This window comes from Drosophila subpulchrella, chromosome 2R (assembly GCF_014743375.2).
Source record: "Drosophila subpulchrella strain 33 F10 #4 breed RU33 chromosome 2R, RU_Dsub_v1.1 Primary Assembly, whole genome shotgun sequence".
Classification (NCBI taxonomy): Eukaryota; Metazoa; Arthropoda; class Insecta; order Diptera; family Drosophilidae; genus Drosophila; species Drosophila subpulchrella.
Window position 1 is genome coordinate 16,465,118 of NC_050611.1, and position 20,769 is coordinate 16,485,886.

A 20,769-nucleotide genomic window follows, 5' to 3' on the forward strand; every position below is an offset into this window, starting at 1 on the left:
ATAATCATCCAGAAAGATTCAAGAACATTTTTCAGTTTTAAACTATATGGTAACAAATTAAAAACATTTAATACGAACGTTATTGAATTTTCTACAAAAGGGGTTTTATAGTGCACGGTTAGGCATGTTTTTTGATGTTTCCAATGATTTTTTTTCTGGGTGAATGATTTTAATAATGTTTGCTTTGAATATTGTAATGATCATTACTTTTTTATGCAGCTTAGCATAAATATTTAAATATTAGAAAATAAAACAAGTTTAATAATTACACGCTTGAATTCTTTAATTGTGACCTTTTCAACACTGTTATATTTTTAAGCCAGATGTGGCATTCTTATTGAAAATCATTTTAAAAAATCAGTGGTGTTTAAACGAAAACCTCTTTCGCCTCCTTCCATGAGTTGGCTTTCTTGGAAATAAATCCTCTTCAAATGTAAAATAAACATTTGTAGCGAACTGCGGTTTTCCATCGAATATCCAATCCAGTAAAAGTAAGTATTCTCCAGTTGGTAGACCAACAGGAACATCAATACGATAAAAATCGCTTACCATTTGTAAGCCCTGCAAATTAATTATAATAAATTGGGTTAAGGACTCTCGAAAGGCATAATTACCACATAAGGACAAGTGTGATTCACTGTCGATACTTCCTTGATCAGATTCCAGACGATCTTGGCAAAGGGTTGGTTTCGCCTTCTCATAAATTCGCAGGCATCGATGGTATAATCAAATAAAAACGGCTTATATCCACTGGCCTTCTTCAACATCTTTATATGAACAGATATATTATTGGCTGGCTCTATAACCGTGGCATTTATATTCAAGCTAGTCTTGTTTCGAGAATAGGCCTTCAGGCGGCAATAATGAATAACAACCCACGATTTGTTGTACGACTTACAGACGGCATTTGTCATTTTAGCAAATGGAGCCTCCTAGGGAAAGAAGTATTTAATTATAATATCCATAAAAATCCACTCATGTCCTCTTACACTACAGGCTAGATAAGCAGCAAACAACAATCCTCCAAAAATAACAATCTTGTGATTCATTGCTGTGTACCAATAAAAAACTGTCGAGATACTGACAACTTTGGTTAACATAACATATTGATAATATCGTTAATGTGCCATTAAACGTTAAGAGTTATTCAAACTTTTTCAGCAAATGTTTAAAAAGCTATTAAACAAAAAGCAATCAAATGGAAAGTTATACCACGAGGGTATTCAGTTACCACCTCTTGCAACAATTTCTTTATAAAATATTTTGACGGCCTATACAAATGTGTTTTACTTGTGTAGAAATAATGATATTTATTATATAATAGTGGGTTTGAATTTTACAGAAATACTAAAAAGTCGATGATGTTTTCAATCAAAACAGGCAAGTGATCCTAGACTGAGTACAAACATTCAACATTGATGGTTATCCATTTAACCCCCTTTTTAAAGCAACGCCTCCTTTGTATATCCTTTTTAATTTTTAAATATTTAATTTCTGGCAATGATCATTTAAAAGTTTACAAGTCTTCTCTTTGGGAATGCAACGAAATACCCTTAATAATTTTAATGGCTTTGTGTAATGTTCTTCTAATGCGGTAGGAATTAAATAGTTATTTGTTGGGAACTCAGTAGACTGAGAGTTTAATTATATTCAAATTTTTCAAACTAACATATCACACCGCACATTTTTGGGATTACATGTTGCCACAGCCAAAATGAATGTGTGTAAGCCCAAAGAGGTAGGTCCGGATGGACTTTTTGTGAGGAAGCGCTTCACGCGTCATCCAGTGGTGATTTCGGCCAAGAGATTCGCGGCAATCCAGGGACGTTCTCGCCAGGATGAGAAGCATGCCCAGCTGGAGGCCGTCGAGGAGGAGCGAAGATATAGGCAGTACCTGAAGGATGGCAACGATCTGCTGTGCAGCCTGTTCTCGGATCCCACGGTGCCGAAGGTCAAGAAATCGGCGAGGGCCAAGAGCAAGGAGGCCATGGCTGTGGTCAAGGATGTGGACACCAAATTGGCGGACGAGCGCCTGCGCAAGCAGCGGATCATCCGGGCCAACAATCTACTGGAACAACTGAAGCCCGGACCACGAGCTCTGCACCAGGCCCTGCTCCTGAGCGAGATGATCCACCAGAGGAGCTACAACGAGGCCCTGAACAGGGAGATAGCCGGTGCAGCTCGTGCCCAGGAGCAGGCCGATGAGGAGCTGTGTCCTGCCGCTCTGGTGCCCTTTGGCCATGCCACCGAGGAGGAGGAGGTGGCCAGGCAGACGGCCAAGAACCAGGAGCATGCCCAACTCATGCGGGAGGACATTGCGCAGCGGGAGAAGATCAGGGAGGCCGAGCGGGAGCAGAGGATCTTCGAGGTGCAGGTGGATCGGGCGCAGTACAAGTGCCTGCAGAACAAGGAAGAGAAGGCGCTGAAGGAGAAGAAGGCCCGCAAGATCGCCTTCTACCGCAAGGCCCATCGGGATTCCATCCAGGAGAAGGCCGAGATTGCTGAGCGTGAGTACACTGATAAACTGAATAGTGCAAATATATATAGGCATATTGAATTGGAAATTTTGTATTTAAATCAAATGCGAAAACCTAATACTTAATCGGGGTTAAGTCGATTAAAGTAAATGTAGCCATAGTAATACTGTATTATTTATTTTACCTATTTAAATTACCTTGATGAATTCTTAACGATCTTATATTTTAATGGACAATTTCCGTTCACAATTTTTCTGTTCACAAAAGGATATCTTGTTCAATCGCTAATAACTTATTAAAGGATTTACTAACCAAAATTCCTGTAATTGAGGTTCGAAAACGGACCAACGGATCTCAGAATCCTTATTTATTAAAGCATTTTATTGAACGCAACATCAAAACCAATAAGTCTCTTGAGCATCTTGTAAGCTAAAAAACAAAAATTGTCCAATTAGTATGATTATATATGCCAAAGAATCATTCACTTAGAAAAAGGTACAGTACCCCAAGGAAGAAATTGCATATCTTTTTTTTTAATTTCAAAGATCGATTTAGCAATCTTTTATAAATATCTACGAAATATTAATCCCCCACAGATGAGAGGATCTGCGACGCCATCGACGACCGGCGCAACTGCGTCTACATCGTGGCCAGTCGCAACCTGAACACCCGCTACGGAAGCCACGTGAAGCAGCTGCGGCAGAAACGTCAGGATGAAAGGGAGGAGCAGGCGCTCCGCGTCAGCCAGGTGCAAAAGGTGATGCAGAAGAAGCTGGAGGAGCGGCAGGAGCAGGCGGAGGATCGCCATGCCTTCGAGACGCAGGTGGACGAGAACCGTCGCCAGTGCGAACTGCAGATGTTGGCCAAGGAGCGCCGGGCCTATCAGCTGGCGGAACGGGAACAGGATGCCGAGAAGCTGCGCCGGCAGAGGGAACTGCAGCGCTTCCATGTGGCACGGCGCCTCAAGAACGCCGAGGCGAACCGATACTTCGAGGCCTCCCAGAAGCGGAAGAGGGACAAGGTCAAGGAGGATCTGCGCAACGTGCTCTTTGGCCAGCGGGAGGAGTTCCTCGAGAAGAGGCGCGCCGAGCTGATGAATCTGGCCGCCTGTAACGAGGATCCCTACCTGGAGGACGACAAGAAGTTCTTCGAGCAGGCGGTTCAGATCATGGAGGAATCGCGCAAGGTGGGACGTCCCCTGTATCCCATCGCCACCGCCGTGGAGCGCTACGAGCGGCAGAACCAGCTGGACATGCGACCCGAGGGCAGGATTGTGAAGAGGAGTCGCCTGAGGGACTACTGCTGGCCGGGATTCTACTCCAAGGCAGAGCTGGCCTACCGGAAGTACGAACAGCGGGAGATGTGCCGCGAGGAGCAGGTGGCCGATCGGCACCAGATCTACTGCAACTCGGTGAAGATCAAGAAGCTGGCCGAGGTGGAGAAGCCCTATACGCCCTGTGTGGCCTCCTGTCCCATCAATTGCTTCCATCGCCGTGGGATGCCCGCCACGGACAGCCAGGATTCCTTTGACTACGACCGTCATGTTTGCTATACGGATCCACCAACAGTGGGCGCTTGTCCCATTCCCATGCAGGTGATCCACAATGATCCGTTGGATAACCAAAGGAAGATTAGCCAGCAGTCCATGAAGCTGCCACCCATGCCCAAGGATTTAGCCAAAAGGGAACGACCAACCTTTCGAAGTGTTGTCAGAGAGGTAATGAGTGCTCAAAACCAACCGGAACCAGCTCCCTCGGCCAGGGAGTCGAAAATCAGCTTGAGGGGTGCTCCTTCACCTGCAAGTCCAGGGACCAAACTATCCAAGCCCACTTCACCTGAAAACAAAACTCCTCCGGAACCACGTGAGGTTCCGCTGCCCAAGTCCCAGCCTCCAGTGAGACCTAGGATCAAAAGGGGTTACAAGAGACCCAGTTCAGTGGTGAAACCACCACCTACTGGTAATGATAGGCCAGCACCCGTGCCCAATCCCACGGGAACCTGGGGATCTGGATCCCTACAGCCGGCTGCCCAGAAGAAAACCAAGTAATCAAGATATATTAATTTTATTTAACCAAAATTTACGTTTAAAGAACTTATTGTTGTCCCTTCGCTTAAGATAAATATAGAAAAAAAGGAAGCTTCTTCTTATAGAGACAGACAGTCAAGAAAATGAAGGTAATGCCAAGAAAGAATCCAATCTTTGACTTGATTTTGCCAAAATCTACGTTTCAAGAACTTATTTGTTGTCCATTCGCCTAAGACAAACATAGAAAACAAAAAGGCAGCTTCATCGTATAGAGCCAGACAGTCAAGGAAGTGACGTTAATGGTTTTTTAAAAGCACTTAAACTTGGCGCACAAGGACTTGACTTCCCCTTGGCCAGTTTTCCATTTCCATTTGCACTTTTCCTTTGCGAACCCTTTCCCGGGACACTTTCCACTTGACATTACGCGCTTTGTTTGGCCCAGAGTACCCGGCGCAGAGTGGCCAGCTTCATAAATTCCAATTAATGCGTGGCCAAAGTTATTGGGTTACCAGATCCTCCGCCATCTCCATCTCCATCTTCATCAATTTGCGACACTGAGTGACATCCTTTTTTGTTTTCATTTAGCTTATTACCGGTCAGACATGTCCCGTAACTTAATTTGAACTGCTAACCAGGCTGACGAACCCCGGGAAACCAAAGCTCCTACGGCCAATCTCATCAGGATAATTAGGGGGGTCCTCTTTCTGGAGCAGCTCAGGCATCCGTTGCCGGTTCCATCCTGTCCCAATGGGTTAATCAGGCGGCTCTTAGGAGCCCAGTCGACCGCTCAGCTCCAAATTAACGGAACCGGCCTTTCTTCCTCTCCTTTGGCAAGTTTTGAAAAAGTTACCGCCTGCCAAAGTTAACCAATTTAGTGCCATTAACCATAAATTGCTGAATCGCTTAGTCGCCCGGTTCTGGGTTCATCGTAGAAAGGCCAACAATTACTTCAACTGCTTAAATGTGCGGATGAAAAGTGGAGCTAAAAGATAATGAAGCATTAACATTTTGAATTTGGGCTGCTTGGAACAATGGATTTTAATTTGAATGGGCATCGGAACTGGGTAGTAGATAGGATGTCTTAACCAAGCTCAATTTTTTAAGTTAGTAATAGTAATAAGAAAAGAGAACGCTTTATGGTAATTTTAAAATTGTAAGCTCATCCTCCTATAAAAAAACTTTTTTATTTATTTTTAATTTTAAATTTTATTATAATTCAAGCACTACAAGTAATAAACTATATCTATAAAGCTAGGCAAGATATTAACACGCTAACTTTAAATCTTACAACTAGTACTACAATGATCTAAAGCTCTCTATTTAAAATTTAATTGTTTACTAATTTCAATTATTGGTTTTTAATATTTTTGCAATTTAAACATTTAGAAAAAAAACTATTTTTAGTTTAGCAAGAAATAATATCCTACGCTCTTTATAATTTATAAATTATAAGGGACACCATTTTACAACCAAATAGCCATTTCTGAAAAACTGCATCTAAGGTGAAGTGCATTTTTATATCTATTAATTTTAATATATAAATTTAACCCTTTTTAAACAAATAACTCAATCGTCAGCAAATAAATGGCAATGAAAATGAAACAAATTAAAAGGTTTTACTTTCGGAAATGGGGGATTAAATAGGAATAAATCTACCTTTGTTAAGCTTAGACCCACAGATAAATGCAAAACACAACAGAAAGGGTGAAAAACTAATTTCCAAATGTTATTGTTTATATTCTATTCCACAGCGGATTAAATTCGTACTACCATTGAATCATTCATAAAACTGAAATTGTAAGGGCCTCGTTTGGAATTGTATTTATTGTTTGTCCAGCGAAGGGAGTCCAAAAATATTTTGGAAAGCCGGCACACAATAATATTTCCCTGGTAAGCTTTTGCGGAACTCGGAAAAACAAGTTTCAGAAAACTGAGTGGTGGTTGGGTGGATGGACATCCATTCCATATAGAAACTGCGAAGCCTGCAGCGATACAATCAAATATTCGACCATTCTTGAAAACACAGTTGGCAAAAGAACAGAAACGCCAGCTTGGAGTGGAGTTTCCAATCGAATGCAAGTACTTTGTTTACTAGAACAGCATACGGATTTGTTTATCCACCCAGGACTAACGTGAATCCCCACCCAAAATTGTATAAATATATAAAAAAATAGAGTGGTATTGCTATATTTCGGTGTGGTTCGGTTAAATGCCATGAATAAATGATGCCGAGCAATGGCCCAACAGGTGGCCAAGGAGCCACAAAGGAAACGCCAGGGAAAAGCCATTCGCAGACAACAAGAAAACACATTGCCGGCTCAATTGTAATGTAAAACAAAACGTTCGCTTCCCTTTGAAAGCCTTTTCACCTACATTTTCCCCAGTTTTCCACCCGCCATACTTATTATACGGTCTGCCAGTTTAAAACTCAATAAAAGCTGCAGTATGAAAGATTACTTAATGAAATTAAGTGTGAAAAGTGCCAGAACTGAGAGAAGGCGAAAGGCAGAAAAGTAGAAAAGGATAAAAGGCACAATTCGCCACTCGACGGGGAAAATGCGTCGAGTGGCGCGGAAAACTGAAAACTGAAAAGCGCCAGGGCGGCAGTAAATAATAATAAAGGCATGACTTATTGGGGATGCCAGTGGAAACAGAAACTGGAGCCGACTCCCTTTGCCAGGACCCGCAGGTCTCCAGGAATCATAGGAATCGCAGGAGGCCCCAGCTCAGCTCAGAGTAATTCCCATTATCGGCTTAGCAGGTTGTGCTGGCAAGTGGATTTTGATTGCGCAATCTAGCGAATACAAGACACGCCGAGATAAGATATAATATTACTTTTATCTTGTTCCTGAAAACACAGCTTAATGTAACAATGCCTTTAAAAAAAATAAGAGTTTATTTAAAATTTGTTTAGACTTGAATGTATAGCACACCTTTTAAGAATGTAAAGGAAAATATTTAGATTTTAAATGAATACAAATTTTTTTTATTTGCAGCAAGGATCGTATTAAATAATTTTAATTTTGAAAGACATAATAAGAAAACAATTTTCTTTTCATTTTGTTTGATTTTTATATATTCCGATTACAATAGTACATCTTTTCTTTTTAATAAATGGCTATTTTCGTTATTAGTTCTAACTTATTTCGGAACACTTTCTCCCAGTGCCAACTATTTATTCCTAAGCGGATGAAAAGGCCGCTTAAAGTTGCCCTAGTCTCGAAACACCCAGATGATTACCCCTATAAATGAAAAGGACTCTTCATTTTGCTACTCGTTTAATCATTCCAAGTGCTTGATATGGCCATAGCTTTGTAGGATCTGTTTATGTTCAGTGTAGAGAGTGAGTGTAGAATACCTGGCCATATCAAGGCACTAATAAGGAATCCGTTTAATTGCAACAACAAGACATCAGACCAACATTTGTGCTTTCCTCGGGTTAAAAGTTAGAGTTAAACCTGCTTTCCCTTCAAAGAGCGTCGTACAGAATTGGATAGTGGCATGGTATTGGTTGAGGATAAGAAAGTAGACTGGCTGGTGGGGGATCCCTGACTCTTGGGCATCTGCTCAGGTAACTCCGGTGGAACCAGTGCATTCCTATGCAGCTGGAAGCCATAGAGACTGCAAAAATGGGAGTTGTAAGTACATACTATGATTTGAAGATATAATATAACCACTCACCGGGGCACGTACTTCTCCTGGGGAGGAGAAGGCCTCATGGCCGGCAGCTGCATGAAGAACATGTGTGGGAAACTGGTCCCAAACATGGCTCCATCGAGCAGTCCACAACGAGATCTGGGCTGAAAGATGTCGTTGCAACGCGGACAGTAGATCTTCACATTGGACTGGTTCCACTGATCGGAGAGGCCAACGGGCAGGGTCCTCTGGCCCTTGCAGTAGACCCTCGGACAGGAGCCGAAGTCACCCCTCTCGTACTTCAGACACATATCCTCCACGCCGCGCGTGGATAGGATATATCTGGCATGGATCATGCCGTACAGCTGCTCCGCATCCGCTGTATCCACCTCGTTGTCCCATCCCTGATAGTCGAATTCCGGATCCAAAACCAAATCCATGGTATGGCTAAAGAACTCCAGACCCGTCAAGTTGAACTTGTCCTCTATGAAGTCAGTGGGCACGCGGCAGGCGAACCCGTTGCCCTTGACCTCAAGGAACCAGCTGATCCAGCTGCCATCTCCCAGCGAGTCGACGCTCTGACTAAAGGGCGGAATGGGTTCTAAACTTTAAAATTATTATAAAAAAAAAAGGAGAACTTACTGGTACGACATGTCGCCAAGGCAATTGTAAGAAAAGTGAACAAAGCGAGTCCAGTATGATATGACATTTGATGTCAAGGCCTGCTGTGACATGTTCAACTACTTTACCAGGGCTACCATTTCTAGCTCTTTTTAGGACAGATCTGTCGGTTCTTATAAATCTAGCCGGAATTACTTAATTTAACCTATATTTTTTAGAAACTAAACCTTTAACCTTTTTTTTTTTTTAAGAGATGTACTTTATTTATTTATCTATTTTATATTTGCTTAAAGTTAAAACTATAGGCTAACTAAATTAAGAGCTCTAGCAGCTTAGGCCTTCAGCTCGTCTGAGGTGTAGAATTAACTATATTTTTATTTAAATTTAAATTTTTAACTTAATTTGGGCTTTTTCAAGGAATGAGAATGAGGTTAGGTTTGAGATGGTGTTGATGGGGTTAAGTGAATGGAAGGATTCTGATCTGGGTTGGGATAAGGAAGGGCAGTGGATAATGAAGATGTACTTTATACAGCATGGAAATGGTCTCGAAAAGCTAAAATTGAATTGACACTGATAAAATATGGAAATATTTAAATTCTAATGTTGTATTTAAAGCTTAAAGTAAATATATAAAACCAATATTAGCATCAAGAAACAAAATATTGGACTAGTGTTATTTATATTAAAGGCTTATTATCTTAATAAAAAGGTTTCGTACTAAAATACCAGTTTTGAGAGTCATTTTTCCCTTATTTAAAATTACCAACTATCGTAAGGGATGAAAATCATAGCGGAAACTATTTATCAAAGCACCCAGTCTTCAAAAAGACGTCCAAATTAAAAAAATGTTATTCAACACATCAAAACGAATGGTGTGCTTGGAGAAAGCTGTCACTTTGACGTTGCCTGTCAGTGGTAGTTTAAATTCACAGAAAATTAAATAGCCAAAAATTTAATTTTGAAAACATCCACCATGTCGGCAGTGAGTCTCCTGAATCCCAAGGCCGAAATTGCCCGGGCTGCCCAGGCCCTCGGTATAAATATAGCTGGGGCAATGGGTCTGCAGAAACTAATGGCCTCCAATCTGGGTCCGAAGGGCACCACCAAGATGCTTGTTTCGCCAGCTGGCGACATCAAGATCACCAAGGATGGCAATGTGCTGCTCCACGAGATGAACATCCGTCATCCCACGGCGAACATGATTGCCAGGGCGAGCACTGCCCAGGATGATTCCCTGGGAGATGGAACTACGACCACGGTGCTCCTGATTGGTGAGCTCCTGAAGCAGGCCGAGTTGCTCATCGCAGAGGGACTGCATCCTCGGATCTTAGTGGAGGGTATAATGTTGGCCAAGGAGCGCTCCTTGGAGGTACTTCAATCCCTCAAGATTCCTACTGGATTGGAAAGGGAAGACCTGATCCCGGTGGCCAGAACCAGTTTGAGAAGCAAATTGGATCCTGGCCTGGCTGACATGCTCACGGATATATGCGTAGATGCCATCCTGGCTATTCGTGGTGATGGAAGTGGCAACCTGGATCTCAACATGATTGAACTCATGGAAATGCTGCAGCACACGGCCTTAGAAACCCAGCTCATTGAGGGACTGGTTCTGGATCACGGTGGACGCCATGTGAATATGCCAAAAAGCCTTCAGGATGCCTACATCCTGATCTGCAATGTATCCCTGGAACTGGAGAAAACCTCGGTGACCTCGGGGTTTTGCTATAAAAGCGCCGAGGAGCTGGAGAAATGTGTTACCGAGGAACACCGCTTCATTGATCTGCGTCTGGCCAAGATTATAGAACTGAAGAATCGAGTTTGTAAGGACAGCCAAAAGGGATTCGTGGTCATCAACCAAAAGGGCATCGATGTGCCTTCTCTGGAAGCTTTGGCTAAGGAAGGGATTCTTGGCTTGAGGCGGGCCAAAAGCAGGAACATGGAGCGTTTGGTCAGAGCCTGTGGCGGAGAAGCCTTGAATTCTCTGGAGGATTTGCAGGAGGAGCACCTGGGATTCGCCGCCTCGGTTCGTGAGGAGCAGCTGGGCGAGACAAAGTACACCTTTGTGGAGCACTGCCGGAATCCCACGTCCGTTACGATCTTGATTCGCGGACAAGCTCGTCATCAGATATCCGCGATTAAAGACGCCATACGCGATGGTCTTCATGCGATTCGGAATGCCATCCAGGACTCCTGTGTGATTCCAGGAGCTGGAGCCTTCGAAATGAGAGCCCACCAGGAACTCCTTGAGTTTAAGAACTCCGTCAAGGGAAAGGCTCAGTTGGGAGTTCAACTCTTCGCCGAGGCCTTGTTGGTAATACCCAAAACCTTGGCCACAAACAGTGGATTTGATGTTCAGGACACCATTGTCAAGCTAATAGAAGCCCAACGAGAGGCGAAGGAATCTCCCGTAGGACTTGACCTGGCTACTGGAGAACCCATGGACCCGACGTCTGTCGGCATTTTGGACAACTTCTGTGTCCTGCGGCAAATCCTAGAGTCCTGCTCTGTTATTGCCAGCAATCTTCTGCTTACCGATGAAATAATGCAGGCCGGCATGACCTCTCTGAAGGGTTAAATGCTGAGAATACCTCAATAAAAGCTCATACCTTTAATCCCTGAAGCCCTCTTTTGAATAAAGCACTTGAATTTAGAAAGAAGTTGGGAGGGGTTAACTTTTGACGTTGAATATGACAGTCTGGGGAACGAAAAGTGTAGGAGGAACCGGAAATCCTAAATGCAACTCACAGTAAAAAAATTAGAAAGTTGGAAATGTCCCAGTTTTGATAGCATTTTAAAACTGTTTTTATTGTCAATTGAATTTTAGAAACTTACAAAAATTTATTTATTTTTATATTTATATTACAAAAATGATTTATAATTATGATATAAACGCAGTACCTTTGTGAATGTTAATAAATTGTATAAAATATTTTATTGATTGTAAGATATCCTACATTTTTGTTTAATTTGTATACTTTTTTTAAAGGCTAGGTCTTAGACATTTTTAGAGTTCGTAAGATATTAAAAAATATATAATATTATTTTATTTAAGTACTGAACAGAAAATGACCGGATAAGCTTACCATTTTCAAAAAATGCCAGAGTAAAGGCATCGTTTAAAATCCCTTTTCAAACTAGAAATTTATCAAACGAAATGACGTTTGCTCCAAAATCAAAGGCAAATTAAATAAAATTATTTTTTCTGCACGTGTGCGCTCGTTCGTCTTATTTTTTGTACTACAAATTCAATTCCCATTTTCACTTAAAACTTTTTAACTTGGTTGGCCTGAAAAGAGCAGACGCTCCATCTCGCCTGAGATATAAAGTAAACAAATACGCCCTCGAGACAAATTAAGTGATTTGGCCGCCCTTTACACATTTTTCGGGCTGATTACTTTTCCCCAACTCCCAGGCCGAAATTGAATCGTCCAGATGAGGAGGAAAAAAAAAAGAAAAGAGGCGACGCACTGGTTATCAACTTTTGATTGGTCATGAAAGTGCGAGGAATCCGCCCAGAGGCCATGTCCAGAATTAGGGAACGCGTTTGAGCCTAGTGGCCTCCGCCTCGGCCTCCAGTTCCGAGCGCACGGTGCGCACCAGATCGACCAGCACTTTGCGATCAATCATACGCAGTGGCTGCCGGAACTTTAGGATGGCCACATCCATTTGGCTGGCCGTCAGCGAGGATACACCGACCAGGGTGCGGACTATGTGCTTGATGGCCGTGGGCTCGTCGGCGGAGGCCAGAATCTCCTCTGCATGCTTCTCCATATAGTCGCGAACGGGCTGACTGGAGCGACCAGTGGTATTGGCCCTCCATTCGTAGTAGATGCCCGAGGGCTCCGTTTGGAACAGGTGCGGAGTGCCGTCCTCGTCGAAGCCGCCAACCAAACAGGACAATCCGAAAGGACGCCTTCCATTGCTCTGCGTGTAGTTCTGCTTCAGCTGCGCTATGTAGCTGCGAAATGGGAAATGGAAAGAGGAAAGGGAAAAAGGATAAACAGAGCATCTAATCACCCTGTGGCCTGCACTAAAAGAAAAACTATACGAAATCAATAAACAAGGATATTCCTGTAAAAACCCTTTAAAAATCATTTTCAAGGTACGCCTAAAAGTAGGCAACAAATATAACTCCCTCTGTAGCATGAGGAAAATTTTTACTGCATTCTTTTAGTCACTGTTTCAAGGGATTTTAAATCTCTTGCGATTTCTTGGGTACTTGTATTTAGTTACTTTTTCAGTACAGTCAATATAGTCTAAACCTTTTACGTAAAATAAAAATATATTCTATTATATTCTTAAATCATAAAAAAGACTTCTAAAAGTATTTAACAGTCTGTCTTTAGGAATGGACACCTGCCGAAATACAAGGTATGTAAATACTTTTCCACATTAGTGATCCTTAAACTCCAGGTTATCCTGAGTTACTGAGCTTTTGTAGAAGACTTAGTTACTTTTATTCTTATATGCAGAATGTTCTATGTCTTTTTCCAAGCCAAAAACCCTAAAATGAACCATTTTTTCTCACCGTGTTATGTATTCCACGGTCACTGGCTTCTCGAAATTCAGGCGGTGACTCTGGGACTCCATTTGGGCGCGGCTTACCAGGATCCGTGCATCCGCCGTGAGCCCCGAAAAAGTCAACGCCACGTGGTCGTCGAGCATGCAAATCTTGCGCACCATTCGCTCCTCCTGCAATTCGCCCACGGACCTCTTCTCCACGCCGAGCACTATGGCGTTGTTGGTGCGCAGACCCACCTTCCGTTGGGTTCCGTTTCCGGTTCCGCCGATTAAATAATGGTTAATGCCGGATGTCAGGTACTTACCACAGTGGATCCCCTGCGAACGGCCTCCTGGGCATATTCCACTTGCAGAAGATGGCCATCGGGTGAGTATATGGTCACCGCCCTATCATACCGCTCAGCCATTTAACTTGGCTTATGTTTTTAAATAATAATAATAATTAAGTAAAATATATGTGTATGTTGTTTACTAGCTGGAAATTTTCAACTGACAAAAAGTTCATAGAGATATGTATTTTTATTATTTTTAGACGCTTGTTTTATCACATTTTTCTATTACCAATAACAATTGTAAATCAGGATGGTCATTTTGATGTTTTACCTTTTCTTGCGCTCTAACACTATTAAGAATTTTTTCCCAAAACTCATTTTGCATAAATACATAAATTACAGACTTAATAAAAAAATGTATTTTAAAAATTTTAATTGCATAATTCATACCCGTCAATTTAAAAGTTTATTATTTCGTACTTTTTCATGTGGTTTTTATTAAAAAGGTATTTGTATTCAAATTTATTTTTAAACAGCTTTTAATGTATTTATTTTCAATTACAATTTTCACTTGGCATTCAAGCAATTAAATCACTATAAAATAAAACAAATAATCAAATTAGCTGCAATAAAGGTAAATCTGCATAATCCATGGCATAAGCGAATTAACAATTATCACTTTAATCAGATTATTGATGTGCCAAACTAAATGGGGCAATTACAATAAAACAGTTTTGCCTGTATTTTGTGAAAATTTCAATTTGTATGCCAACCTTAAACACCTGAACCTACTTAAAGAGGTCCTGAGTCGCCGTTAAGCAAAATCTACGAAGGTCCTGTGCCTGAAATGCTGACAACAAAATACACAAAGTGCAACAAAAGCGCAAATCTCTGGCCAATGTAATCGTAATCGAAACAGCTTCATTTTGCTAATGTGCTTAGCCGACCGGGAAAAGCCTTGACTTTTCCGAGGCAGTCCTTTTGCGACTTTTCCGAGGAGTCCGAGTCGAAGTCGGAGTCCTGATGCGGTGCTTAGTATGCCGGCAGCGAGCAGTCTGCCATAAATTTATATTTAACATTTTATGACAACCGTGTTCCCAGGGAGAAGGGGGGCACAACTTTAGCACTGGGGATTGGGGCGGACATCCTGGAGGTGTGGCGCATACTCACCAGGATTAAACACGTGCCAGCCAGAAATAGCCAATCCCCAAAACAAACGTTTAGCAAAAATGCGGCTGGTGAATAAATAAATTAAACGAAACTGCAAACAAAACGACCTGCAAATAGTAGCACAAAAATGCAATCATTTTCACAATTTGCACACGTTATTCGCCCATCCAAAGGTTTGCAGTTCTGCAAATATATATTTTATGCATTGATGGCAACGCCTTTTATTTTAGCATTTTATTATTTTATTGGCATAGCCGCGGGTCAGGCGCTAAATGAATTAATAAAGACATTTATCAAAATTGACAATCAAAATGCATTAGCCGGCCGCAGAATTTATAAATACCATGATTTGTGTTTTCTAAAGTTTACGAGTTAGCTATTAAATAGTGGGAAATTTCAGAACTCATAAAATAATACACAAATATGTAAAAATAAATATGGATTTATAAGACTTAAAGCTTTTACTTGCGTTTAGTAATTATTAAATATTTCTTTCTTTGAACCAACATTTTATTGTTTTGAAAATCACTTTGAAAGGCTTGCAATGTCTTTTTCATTTTAATTATATTATTTAAAGCTTTATTATTTTGTTATTATCTTAAAAACCCCTCAGTTTTTATTATAATTGAACAACTTGAAGAGACATAGTGAATGAAATGTTTTTCAATAACAAAACACATACTTTTCATGTCCAAAGACCCCCATCAACAGTTAAGTCCTTGTTAAACTTGTTAATTAAATAAGAATTTTCGATGCTAAGAGCATGGCTTCATTAGCACTCGGCACTCGGTGGAAAAGGAATGTTTTGGCTGGGGGCGATGTGGGAAAATTAAGTATACGCCGTGTTTTCGGTGCCTGCCCCTGCCGTTTGGCATTTGATTAAGCACTTTTACCCCATAAATAGTGAGCATTGCCAATCGAAGAACAGGCAATTGCCCTTGAGACAATCGGGCAGTGGAATGGGATTCGTTTTCGGGGAAATGGGAACTGAGGCGGAAAAGCGGGAAAGCAGACAAGGCAGCAGCTACAACATGTGCTTAAAACAGCAGAAAGTTTGGCGTGGAAAACCGAGGGAACTTGCCACGATTTGTTTGCTCCCAGCTTAATTTGTAGCATCAAATGGTGTTGATTGTTGTTTTTCTTGCCCCTAACCCAGCATCCACAGCACCCAAAACCCCCAAAAAACCCACTTAAATCCCCCCCCGCACTCCGAAAGCGAAACTAAAGACCCAATAAAAGTTGAGGACGCTGTTGTGGATAAACAAGGTTTGAAGCACAGTTTCAAGTGCTTCCATTGTTCTCAAAGTCCCACGCCGATGTGTGGAAATTAATGACGAGCGATTTGAACACGACGGGATTGGGATTGGGATTGGGTTCGAGATGGTATGCAATGGCATGGGAGTTCTCACGATGGAAATGTGTTTACATGGTGAAAATGTTAACAGTCCTCGATTGCCTGTGGCAGACGAAACAAAAAAAAAAACATATTTCAGCAAACTTGTCAATTAATCATTGTGGAAAATATATATAATTTTTGTTGTTATACCTAGGGGTCGCAAGCTGCCGACTTGTTTCTGAAATGGTTGAATTTATTGCGTTAAATCATTTCTCTATTTATTCGCCTTATCACCCAATGTTTTCTTCATTGTTTATTTATGCACAAAGAGTATGGTATATTAAAAAAAAATGTGTTCTCAATAAAATCACAAATTTTGTCAGATAAAAAATTTGGTTTTATTAAATTTAGAAAAGATGGTTAACTATATTACATTTTGTTGAAAATTTTTACTTCAAATTATTAGCAAAAATCAAAAAGGTTTTTACTATATAAATCTAACATTAGAGTTGAAATAATATCTAAATTACAAAATTTTATTTATGGTTTTTTTTAAATTTATTTTTTTAACACTATAAGCTTTTATATCTTAAATTAAAACAAGGAAGAACGCTATAGTCGAGTACCTCGACTATCAGATACCCGTTACTCAGCTAAAGGGACCAAAGGAAAATGGAGATATGCAAGCAGCAAATGCGCCACCTACCGGCGGTAGACAGATTTAAGCGTTGTGGGCGTTAGAGTGGGCGTGGCAAAGTTTTTTTTAAATCAATCGATAGGTATTGACGAGACCAATACATTTCAGTTTAAATTTTTTATCTACCATGAAAATTGTGGGCGCCACAGACTTGGGCGGTTTGTGGGCGTTGGAGTGGGCGTGGCATATTCGCGTAATAAACTTGCGCTGCGCTCAAGCCTACGGAATCTAAATCTGAAATCTCGTTTCTCTATCTTTGATATTTTCCGAGATATCCGCGTTCATATTTACGATTTTTTGAAGTTTGTGGGCGGTTTGTGGGCGTTAAGGTGGGCGTGGCAAACTTTTTTTAGGTCAGTAGGTAGGTATTGATGAGAACAATACATTTCAGTTAAAATTTTTGTTCTAGCATCAAAACTGTAGGAGCCACAGTTTTGGGCGGTTTGTGGGCGTTAGAGTGGGCGTGGCACTCTTTTGAAACAAACTTGCGCTGCGCAGGAATCTCAGGAATCTGCATGCCTAATCCCAGTATTGTAACTCTTATAGTTTCCAAGATCTCAGCGTTCATACGGACAGACGGACAGACGGACAGACGGACAGACGGACAGACGGACAGACGGACATGGCTAGATCGACTCGGCTAGTGATCCTGATCAAGAATATATATACTTTATGGGGTCGGAAACGCTTCCTTCTGCCTGTTACATACTTTCCGACGAATCTAGTATACCCTTTTACTCTACGAGTAACGGGTATAATTAGATGAATTTATTTTTTTTCATTTATGGGTTGAGTTCCTGCCCATATTTATAGAATACAAATATTATTTATTTAAAATTTAAATACTTTGGCAGGAATACTTTTTAAAGTACCGTTCATATATTAAATAATTTTTAGTGCAGCTGTTGTCTTTGTACATATTTTAACCGCCCCTCCAATCTCGGCCATTTAATCAGTTTGTATTTGTATCTCTCTTCCCCCCCTCCTATCAAAGTGGTGGCAAACGTGTATATTTGTTTGGTTGAACAGGACAAGCTGACGCTGGCAAAATGCAAATGACCTTTGACCATTGACGGCAGACTGCTCCCGAGTGGAGGTGGCGGCGTGGGCTATTTCCAAGGCAAACTAGAGGCTTCTGGCTGCCACGACTCTAGCTCTATCTCTATATTACGTATACGTAAGCCAGCGTGTGTCCCGGCTAAGTAAACACCGGGAAGGAATGGTGAGGGGTGCACCCGGTGTTTCAAACGGGGCGCCCAGACATTCACCTGAGCCCTTTTTAATAAACCCAGCAATGCACACGCCATTGTTGACTTAGTCCTTTCGCAGCTCCAACCTCCTGCGGATCCAGCTCCTGCGAATCCTTTTGGAGATGGAGGTGTTGTGAGTGCCCGGCCCCAAAGTGCCATTTTGAGTCAACGAACTTTGGCTTGGCCAACAGTATCCGCCACTCAGTTGTCGGTTATAAGGTCGTTTGGCGATGTTCCTCTTGAACTTGGCGGACAAAGATGATTTTGCCATTACTCCAAAATTAGTCCAATCCCCGGGGAAAAAGCCTTCTCAACCATTTAATATCTTAGATTTAATAAGGAAAAAGTCGACTATCAGATACCCGTTACTCAGTTATACAATTTCAAAATAAATATACCTTTGAGTAGAGGCCAAGGAACATTAATATGTTTTACTACTTTACATTTTACAGTTGGCGCTAGGTGGCGTGATTGTGTAATGAGCGCACGGAAACAGCCGTCTCCCTCGCACTCTCTTTAGATGAGTAACGTATGAGTATCTGATAGTCGAGGTCATCTAAAAGACCAAAACAGAGATAGGGGAAACATGCTTTCAGGAGATTATTTCGTCAAAGTGTAGCATATTTTATTTATTTTTTTTGCCTTTGATGTTTAAACATATGTGTTAAGTACATCAATATAAATTCGCCCGGTGAGAAACTGATTCCAAGCCTACATACCCCGCCCTCTAAACATCCTTAAATAAAAGAAAACTTGGAGGGTAGTGCCTTCGATTAAATTTGATTTATTTAACGATATCATCAATTATTTTAATCTGAGTTCGCGAGAATTGTATACTTAATCCAGTTGATGTAATGCGTAACGTTTGTGAAAACACCTAAGCCCGTACAGTGAGCGGATACGTAGCTAGCAATACCTAATTGGAATTCTCTGATGGTTCCCTCGTAATCTAGCTCTACGCTCAACGGAGATCCACCGTCCCCAGTACATGCATTACTGCTAAAACTGCCAGCACATATATGGGACTGATCAGTTTGCACGCCAAATTTTAGGTTGCAAATGTGTAGACCGACATTAAATATATTGGTTGTGTGTAGAATTTTGCTCATTCTATCATTTATAGTTCTACCCCAGCCGGTAAGCTTATAATTTGGATAAACTATTTCCACTTTTTGATTGACGAGCAGGCAGATTGGCCTTATGTAGTCTAAAACAAAGATTTTTAGTTTATGGGGAATTGGTTGGCCATCTCAATTAATTACCGGAAAACACAACTTCTTGAGCCATTCGAAGCAGAGCTATGTCATATTTACGCATATAACGTTTTGTGAATTGTGGATGAGAAATACTCTGATCGATATTAACCTCATAAGTGTGTTCGCAGATATCCCTGTCGAATACGCCAAGACGCACCTTACTAAAAGAAAAGAAGAATTGCCATGTTACTTGAACATAAAAGTACTGCACTTACATGGCCGGAAATTCAGAAATGCTGTGCGCTGCTGTCAGAACGAAGCCTACAAGTATCAATCGCGTTTATAAGTATACAAATTTAAATACAAATATTTAATAAAATACGTACGAGAGGTGATAAGCGAACCGCCGCATGTGAAACCGTTGGCAGTGAGCACCATCACCATCCATGGATTCGAGAATCTTTCAGCTACATTGCCTCCAACTACCCGCCGAACTCTCAAAGGACACCTTGTGGTTCCACAATTATCTTCTAGCAAGGACGCCGATCCTTTGTGGGTACCCAAAAAAAGAAAGGCGGTCACCACGATTCCAGCTACGATGATCTTCATCTTGAGGCGAAGACTGAACTCTGAGCACTCAGGGCGATCATCTTTTATAGCAACCGGATTACTTTTTTATTGTCTTCGAAAGATTACTCATGGGTTTTCCAAATAAAATATTATACCTTGGTAATTGTCGCTTAATCCCACAATCTAAGATTAACGCAAAATTATTAAGAAAAATAGAAATAAGTATGCTTTTATTATGCTCTTTGCCCTACTTTAAAGAATTCGCGTCATTCTTATCTGACTGATTTGGGATGACATTGAACTAAGTGCAATCAAACAATTTCATAAAAAATGTATGCAAATTTAACGTTTTTTTAATGATTAATTTTTATACCCGTTACTCGTAGAGTAAAAGGGTATACTAGATTCGTCGGAAAGTATGTAACAGGCAGAAGGAAGCGTTTCCGACCCCATAAAGTATATATATTCCTGATCAGGATCACTAGCCGAGTCGATCTAGCCATGTCCGTCTGTCCGTCTGTCCGTCTGTCTGTCCGGATGAACGCTGAGATCTTGGAAACTATGAGAGCTAGGCTATTGAGATTTGGCGTGCAGATTCCTGAGCTTCTTACGCAGCGCAAGTTTGTTTCAGTAGAGTGCCACGCCCACTTTTACGCCCACAAACCGCCCAAAACTGTTGCTCCTACAGTTTTGATGCTAGAATAAAAATTTTAACTGAAATGTATTGTTCTCATCAATACCTATCGATTGACTTAAAAAAAAGTTTGCCACGCCCACTTTATCGCCCACAAACCGCCCCCAAACTTCAAAAAATCGTAAATATGAACGTGGATATCTCGGAAACTATCAAAGATATAGAATCAGGATTTCAGATTTAGATTCCGAACCTTTGTACGCAGCGCAATTTTGATACGCGAATATGCCACGCCCACTCTAACGCCCACAAACCGCCCAAGCCTGTGGCGCCCACAATTTTCATGCTAGATACAAAATTTTA

At 41.3% G+C, this 20,769-nt stretch overlaps 6 protein-coding genes across 6 annotated transcripts; 2 read left to right on the forward strand and 4 right to left on the reverse strand.

Moving 5' to 3' along the window:
- Window positions 1-357: 357 nt before the first annotated feature.
- On the reverse strand, window positions 358-1,113 carry LOC119549844. The gene is made up of 3 exons (XM_037858136.1): window positions 990-1,113; window positions 615-932; window positions 358-561 (listed from the first exon to the last, which is right to left on the reverse strand). The coding sequence occupies exons 1-3, from the start codon at window positions 1,098-1,100 to the stop codon at window positions 358-360; spliced, it is 633 nt and encodes a 210-aa protein (XP_037714064.1). The 5' UTR covers window positions 1,101-1,113.
- A 519-nt stretch (window positions 1,114-1,632) lies between these two features.
- LOC119550451 (trichohyalin) lies at window positions 1,633-4,627 on the forward strand. The gene is made up of 2 exons (XM_037859127.1): window positions 1,633-2,507; window positions 3,074-4,627. The coding sequence occupies exons 1-2, from the start codon at window positions 1,715-1,717 to the stop codon at window positions 4,522-4,524; spliced, it is 2,244 nt and encodes a 747-aa protein (XP_037715055.1). The 5' UTR covers window positions 1,633-1,714; the 3' UTR covers window positions 4,525-4,627.
- Window positions 4,628-7,764: 3,137 nt separating this feature from the next.
- LOC119550778 (suppressor-of-stellate-like protein) lies at window positions 7,765-8,840 on the reverse strand. Its single transcript, XM_037859708.1, has 3 exons — window positions 8,782-8,840; window positions 8,185-8,721; window positions 7,765-8,124 (listed from the first exon to the last, which is right to left on the reverse strand). The coding sequence occupies exons 1-3, from the start codon at window positions 8,790-8,792 to the stop codon at window positions 7,956-7,958; spliced, it is 717 nt and encodes a 238-aa protein (XP_037715636.1). The 5' UTR covers window positions 8,793-8,840; the 3' UTR covers window positions 7,765-7,955.
- Window positions 8,841-9,669: 829 nt separating this feature from the next.
- On the forward strand, window positions 9,670-11,355 carry LOC119550601 (T-complex protein 1 subunit zeta-like). The gene has a single exon (XM_037859416.1). The coding sequence runs from the start codon at window positions 9,734-9,736 to the stop codon at window positions 11,333-11,335; it is 1,602 nt and encodes a 533-aa protein (XP_037715344.1). The 5' UTR covers window positions 9,670-9,733; the 3' UTR covers window positions 11,336-11,355.
- Window positions 11,356-11,968: 613 nt separating this feature from the next.
- On the reverse strand, window positions 11,969-13,760 carry LOC119550627 (proteasome subunit alpha type-7-1B). The gene is made up of 3 exons (XM_037859456.1): window positions 13,587-13,760; window positions 13,289-13,518; window positions 11,969-12,718 (listed from the first exon to the last, which is right to left on the reverse strand). Exons 1-3 carry the CDS (start codon window positions 13,686-13,688, stop codon window positions 12,292-12,294), a joined length of 759 nt encoding a protein of 252 aa, XP_037715384.1. The 5' UTR covers window positions 13,689-13,760; the 3' UTR covers window positions 11,969-12,291.
- A 5,014-nt stretch (window positions 13,761-18,774) lies between these two features.
- On the reverse strand, window positions 18,775-19,822 carry LOC119550751 (melanization protease 1-like). The gene is made up of 4 exons (XM_037859672.1): window positions 19,589-19,822; window positions 19,478-19,523; window positions 19,269-19,423; window positions 18,775-19,213 (listed from the first exon to the last, which is right to left on the reverse strand). Exons 1-4 carry the CDS (start codon window positions 19,809-19,811, stop codon window positions 18,816-18,818), a joined length of 822 nt encoding a protein of 273 aa, XP_037715600.1. The 5' UTR covers window positions 19,812-19,822; the 3' UTR covers window positions 18,775-18,815.
- Window positions 19,823-20,769: the final 947 nt, after the last annotated feature.

Coding starts and splice junctions, on each gene's coding strand:
- LOC119549844 (XM_037858136.1), bottom strand. CDS start 1,100: ATGTTAACCAAAGTTGTCAGTATCTCGACAGTTTTTTATTGGTACACA. Junction 933..989: donor CTGCTTATCTAGCCTGTAGT/GTAAGAGGACAT, acceptor TTCTTTCCCTAG/GAGGCTCCATTTGCTAAAAT. Junction 562..614: donor ATCACACTTGTCCTTATGTG/GTAATTATGCCT, acceptor ATTAATTTGCAG/GGCTTACAAATGGTAAGCGA.
- LOC119550451 (XM_037859127.1), top strand. CDS start 1,715: ATGAATGTGTGTAAGCCCAAAGAGGTAGGTCCGGATGGACTTTTTGTG. Junction 2,508..3,073: donor GAAGGCCGAGATTGCTGAGC/GTGAGTACACTG, acceptor AATCCCCCACAG/ATGAGAGGATCTGCGACGCC.
- LOC119550778 (XM_037859708.1), bottom strand. Junction 8,125..8,184: donor CAGGAGAAGTACGTGCCCCG/GTGAGTGGTTAT, acceptor CCATTTTTGCAG/TCTCTATGGCTTCCAGCTGC.
- LOC119550601 (XM_037859416.1), top strand. CDS start 9,734: ATGTCGGCAGTGAGTCTCCTGAATCCCAAGGCCGAAATTGCCCGGGCT.
- LOC119550627 (XM_037859456.1), bottom strand. CDS start 13,688: ATGGCTGAGCGGTATGATAGGGCGGTGACCATATACTCACCCGATGGC. Junction 13,519..13,586: donor TTCGCAGGGGATCCACTGTG/GTAAGTACCTGA, acceptor ACCCAACGGAAG/GTGGGTCTGCGCACCAACAA. Junction 12,719..13,288: donor ACCGTGGAATACATAACACG/GTGAGAAAAAAT, acceptor CCCATTTCGCAG/CTACATAGCGCAGCTGAAGC.
- LOC119550751 (XM_037859672.1), bottom strand. CDS start 19,811: ATGAAGATCATCGTAGCTGGAATCGTGGTGACCGCCTTTCTTTTTTTG. Junction 19,524..19,588: donor CGGTTCGCTTATCACCTCTC/GTACGTATTTTA, acceptor TGATACTTGTAG/GCTTCGTTCTGACAGCAGCG. Junction 19,424..19,477: donor ATTTCTGAATTTCCGGCCAT/GTAAGTGCAGTA, acceptor CTTTTCTTTTAG/TAAGGTGCGTCTTGGCGTAT.